At 31.1% G+C, this 5,581-nt stretch overlaps 1 protein-coding gene across 1 annotated transcript; it reads right to left on the bottom strand.

The window, feature by feature from the left end:
• Window positions 1-1,552: 1,552 nt before the first annotated feature.
• LOC107851124 (V-type proton ATPase subunit G 1) lies at window positions 1,553-5,315 on the bottom strand. The gene is made up of 4 exons (XM_016696042.2): window positions 5,185-5,315; window positions 3,179-3,292; window positions 2,543-2,643; window positions 1,553-2,056 (listed from the first exon to the last, which is right to left on the bottom strand). Exons 2-4 carry the CDS (start codon window positions 3,267-3,269, stop codon window positions 1,913-1,915), a joined length of 336 nt encoding a protein of 111 aa, XP_016551528.1. The 5' UTR covers window positions 3,270-3,292; window positions 5,185-5,315; the 3' UTR covers window positions 1,553-1,912.
• Window positions 5,316-5,581: the final 266 nt, after the last annotated feature.

Genomic DNA, 5,581 nt, shown 5'->3' with positions numbered 1-5,581 from the left:
TAACACTTAAAAATTAGATAAATATATTTATCATAAAACCTAATCTTATTAGAAGTCATAAGAATTAATGACAAATAAAGTTTTTTCATTATTTTAAGAATTTTAAATTAATTAAATTTAATTTTAAGAAGTTTTGAAATATCGGAGATTAAAAATAAATATCCATTTCTAAATTTTAGAAAATTAGTACGGAAGAGGGTTTTATTTTGCCTAAAAAATAAGCCGTAATAGTACATAGCAGATTTGGTATTTGGCCAAAATAACAGGTATACTTGTTAGATTATTTACCATTATTTTTATAAAATATGACAATTTTTATTTGTCCAAAAATTAGGTAATTTTGATAGGACTACTACTACAACTTAGTTTGCCTAAAATAAGGTGAGTTTTTTTATTTTTCAAAGACTCCTACTACGTTTTAGTTTGCCTAAAATAACATAATATTTTAAATTTTACAGAACTATTTATTATTAGTGTTTATAATTTATGAAAAAATGTTAAATAACGATTTTGTGTAAAGAGTAGTTTTTTAATGAAGAACAAAAAGTTCAAACAATATTTCTAAGATCCTTCACACTTTTAATATATTAGAGAAAAATCTGAAAATAAATATAAGAAAAAATTAGGAAGTATTAAATTTTTAAAAGTTTTACGTACGAAATAAGAATGAAATAAATGATTTTGTAAAGATTTAACTTAAAAAATAAGGAAAAAATTTAAATATAGAAAAAAATAAAAATAACTGTACCACAAATATGGTTCAAATTGATGCGCTTCTCTTTGTCTCTGGCACCAAAGGAAAGAGTAATGCATGGCAAACATAAATGTGATGATCCATCAACCACTTGAAACTTCTGTTGATAAAATATGTGTTTACACTAAAGTATATGTTTATATTTACATTATTATATTAAAGTGTGAAGAATTTTTGAAAATGATTTGAACTTTTTACACTTCATTAAAAATCCACGCAATAGATAAAATTATTCAATTTTAAATAATTAAATATTACATGTGCGACACACGTGCAATTAAATTAGTATACAAGAAATTGAAATCGATACTAGTATTGGCTACGCTAAACCAATGCACCTGATATTCCAATATGCGTAAGTTAATATACTAAAGTTCATTTATTTTTCGCGCAAAAGAGCTGTGTGGCTTTGTTCGATCTTTTTTGGGTTCATCTGTTAACCCTCTCACGTGAAACTTTGCAGGTTTGCAAATAGAAATTAAAGTCATGCAAGTTGCTGGGCCCGGACAACAACGTTTTGTCCCCTTTGATTACTTTTCAAATCAAATCGTCCCTTTAAAATTTTTGGTCAAAAAAAGTCTTTTTGGCTCTGAACTCCCTTCTCTCTGTAGACTAGTTTCTTTTTTGACTCCAAACTCCCTTCTCTCTGTAGGACTAGTTGCTTGTGCTATAGTTGCACTACAAATTCTTCAAGACCTCTCTATGTTGCATTCTTGAACTGTATCAGACTGATGTGTAATTACAGAATGAAAAATCTTCTCAAAACCATAGAAAGCAAAAGCATCCCGAGACTGCAAATTTATCAACAGAAAAGACAATCACTCCTCTTTACAGCTGCATTACTTCGCACAACATAAAACATGCAGAGAAAAGTTCATTAATAACTCCTCAGCTTCTAGATAAATAAGAAACTGTCATGCCTAAACACTGAACCTTGGTTTCTGATCTTTTTTTTACAAAACACAGGTAGAAAAGAGCTCGAGTGAGTTACTTTATTCAACAAACCAAGACATAAATAATGATAACAAACAATACAAACTGTGAACATCCATCGGACTGATCAAGCAAGAGAACCATAAATGGGGGGAGCATAAATCTGCAAAATGACATTAAGGCGTTACGTGCCTTAATATGCCTTAATGACAACCACAAAATATCTTAGTTCTTCACTGTCGTTACATGCCTCAGAAGCATCTTGACAACATCAGAGGAGACTCTTGACGCTTCAGTCTTCAGGTGCTCGATCTTTTCGTCTGTTTCTAGCTCAAGCCGTTTGACATTAGCACCTGAGTCACCACTAGTCTGTAAATAAGATAAAACAGGAACCATGGTTAGTCAATTATAAAGAAGCCTATAACATCTCCTTTTTCCCACACATCCCCAAGGACAGAGAAGTTGGAAAATTGAAGCAGTTCTGAATGAACCGATTGTAAAGTGTCAGCCATTGAGGGTTAAATTTGGACCGACTTTTGTTATCATCACGTAGAAAAATGTTAAGAGCAGAAAAGTAACCATACTTAAGGATCTAAGAGGACAAGAAAACACAAATTTACTGGTTTCAAGAAAAAAGAGGACAAGAAAACATATAGGTGGGTTTGCTCAAATTACAACACCTTAATGTCATTTCAGCTAAAGATCAAGTGTAAATTGCAGCAAGTACAATGTAAAGCATTTAAAAGAAGGAAAAGACCAGGTGGAAGTCATTATTTTCAGTGGACAGCGAACATACAAGTTGATACCATTCTTATGCAAATAGGATCTTCTAGAAACTATTTGTTTCCTAGTTACCTGTTCAATCTTTCTCTGAAACTCGGCCTCCATGTAAGCACGGAATTCAGCTATCTCCTTCTCAGCTTCCTCCTTGGCCTGCTTCAATCTAGCCTGTTTAGCTGCATAAAACTCAAGTTAGCACAAATGCCCCATTTATAAAACAAGTCCCAAGCATTCACAGTGCTCCAAAGGATAAAGTCAAGTAGACCAGAGACAGCTTATAATATAAGTTAGACATAATTATAAGACACAAAAAAATGACATTTCAATTTTATTTTGTCAGAGTAAAGAGAAGGATATCAAAATATCAGCTTTTGTGGTCAACAATTTTGCCAACTACAACTCAATTATTAAAAGAACTGTAAACGCAAGTACACAACTAGCATATGCTAACTCTAGGTTAAAAAACTATGAAAGCACCCAAAGGCAATAAAAATTCACACCACGACAGGACAAATAAAAGTGCACTGCAATAGAGACAATAAGTATCATAGCGGTAGGAATTTGCAGCAATGGAGACAAGACTTGCAACTAGTTCATGTATATTGGCCATCATTTCCCCTAATTGATATGTGACAATATATAGTTAAAGCGACAGAGATGAAGGTCAAAAGGTAAGAAAACTGGATTCCTAAATGTGGTAAAAGCAGTTACCAGTCCTGGCAGTATTGACGATGTGTTGGGCTTCCTGCTCGGCAGCTAAAAGGAGTTGAATTCCATTCTGGCCACCCCTGCTAGATTCCATTCTCGTCTATAAAACTCAAACAACTGCAATGAAGAATGAAATGTATCTCTCTAAAACACTTGATCACATTTGAGACATAACAGTAAATTATTAGAAGATAAGAGGAATTTCCAAGCATGAAACTGCAACAAGAAAGAAAAGTCATAAAGTCTTTATTGCAGCATAATGATCAACTATGTCAAGTCAAAATTTATACGCAGTGGGGGTAATCAGTTAATTTGATAGCAATAACAGTGAGCGAAACAGAAAATCATAAGCAGTTAATCTACAGCACTATCAAATTCCAAGAGTAGATAAATGCACATGTGCAGGAGAAGACATTAATCATCTATTATTAATTTATTATATAGAGAACAGTGACAAATCTATTCTGGTATATGTTGTGGAACCTTTTGTTTTCTTTGTACATTTTAGAGCACATATAAAATTCCAATTACTGTAGATACTTGATTTGTTTTAATGTAGTGTCTTTGCGTGAGATTCTCTATCTTTCTTGTACAACATTTATATGTGGGAATTTTCCAATTTATTAAACACGTATATGGATGATTACTCAAAGAGGTTCACAAACAACTGTAGACACGAATCATATCTAGAACTGGGCAAATATATGCATTTCCACTTTCCAGTGTAAACATATTTTGATCAATAATAGTGTTTTGGCATCAGTTCTTGACTTCTTTTAGTTTATCACCTATTTTTCCTCTCCTATTTAAATTATTAAGAACTGATGGTCCAATATTTACTATTTCCAAACCTAGACAATCTAGAATAATCAATGTGGAGCTAATGGAGGAAAAGATTATGCGCTAAATAGTAAATAAGAAAGGAAAGCTATTATCATTCTCTTCTCAAAAGACAATCTTTTCTACTCAAGCAACTATTTTCTAATCTCAAAATTGAGGATTCATCCAGGCTTTCTTTCTTTCTTTTCGTCCTTAGTCTTATTCATCTGCTCTTTGGTCAGAGCCACAATACCCAATCTCAGTAAGCCAGATTCAAAGCATAACACCTAAAACATTGCGCCACAGTAATACTCTAGACCAAAAAATATCATGTTTTCTCTCTCCCTTTTAAATATAACAGTATGAAACCTTGATACATTTTTTCTGATAAAACATTGATATAAAGTACACATAGAGGGTGAATGATCACCTGATAGATCCATTCGGTCCATGACACATAACTTAATGTAATTGGATTAAAGAACTTGAATAACAATACTCCAAGAGTTATCTAAATGTTTTTTTCCTAGTCAAATAAAAAACATTGGAACCATAAAGCTGAAAGCTAGTAGTGAGGAAAAATTCTCTTTTCAATTAAACCCTTTAATTACGAAAAAAGAAAAAAAAAACTGAATCTTAAAAAGTTTATCGTGGACCAAAACTTACTTTCGTGCTCCATGCCATCAGAGAAACCAGATTGTAAAACGTAAGTATTAGTAAGAAAAATTACTAATACTATTTACTTCAATCATCAGATCACAATAAGAAGCAGCTTAAGGAAATAGACCACCATCCGCATAGAATTAAAAAACAAAAATTCAAATCTGGATCAGAAACATGTAAACATGAAGCAGGTCTTACAGAGACATTGAAAACAGATAAGAGTAACTATTATTATTACAATATAATTTTCCTAAAAGCATTTCAACAGGAACTATATATATTCGTCATAACAAGTCATAGAGGTAGATCAGAAGAAAAATCAAGTAGAATGAAAGAAATTGAGAGGAAAAATGGTCAAAACAAGTCAAATTGGAATCGGATCGAGATCTAGTCCAGAAAATTGAACTGCCAGAATATGAGATCGTTAAGCATTTTGATATCTGCTAATACTAAAATAATAAAGAACCTATGAGCAATCCGACTTCAGAATATATGAGAAGTTGGGTGAAAGTAGGAAAAGAGAGTACCTCTGTGGAATCGGAGTTGAGAATCGATTGCAGAAAGTTGAGGCGAAGCGACAACAATTAGACCTTATATATTTGGGCAATTTTTTCTTTTTCCCTATTGTTTTGTACGAGAGAAATTGTTATGTCCAAATGTGGGTGACTTTAAATATTTAATTTTAATAAAAAATATTTTTACAAAATAATTTTTTTTATTTTTTAAATATAGTATAAGTACTATTTTATTTATCTATATCTTAAATATATTTTTAAAATTTTTCATATTTATTTATCTCTCAAATTTTACTTTTTATTGCTTTTGTTTTCTATTTTTTTTAATTTTATTATTCTATTTTTTATTATTTTTACTTTTTTATTTTTTTCTTTAATTTTATTATTCTATTTTTTATTATTTTTACTT

Source organism: Capsicum annuum, chromosome 12 (assembly GCF_002878395.1).
Source record: "Capsicum annuum cultivar UCD-10X-F1 chromosome 12, UCD10Xv1.1, whole genome shotgun sequence".
Lineage (NCBI taxonomy): Eukaryota > Viridiplantae > Streptophyta > Magnoliopsida > Solanales > Solanaceae > Capsicum > Capsicum annuum.
This window is presented reverse-complemented; position numbering and strand designations above follow the sequence as displayed.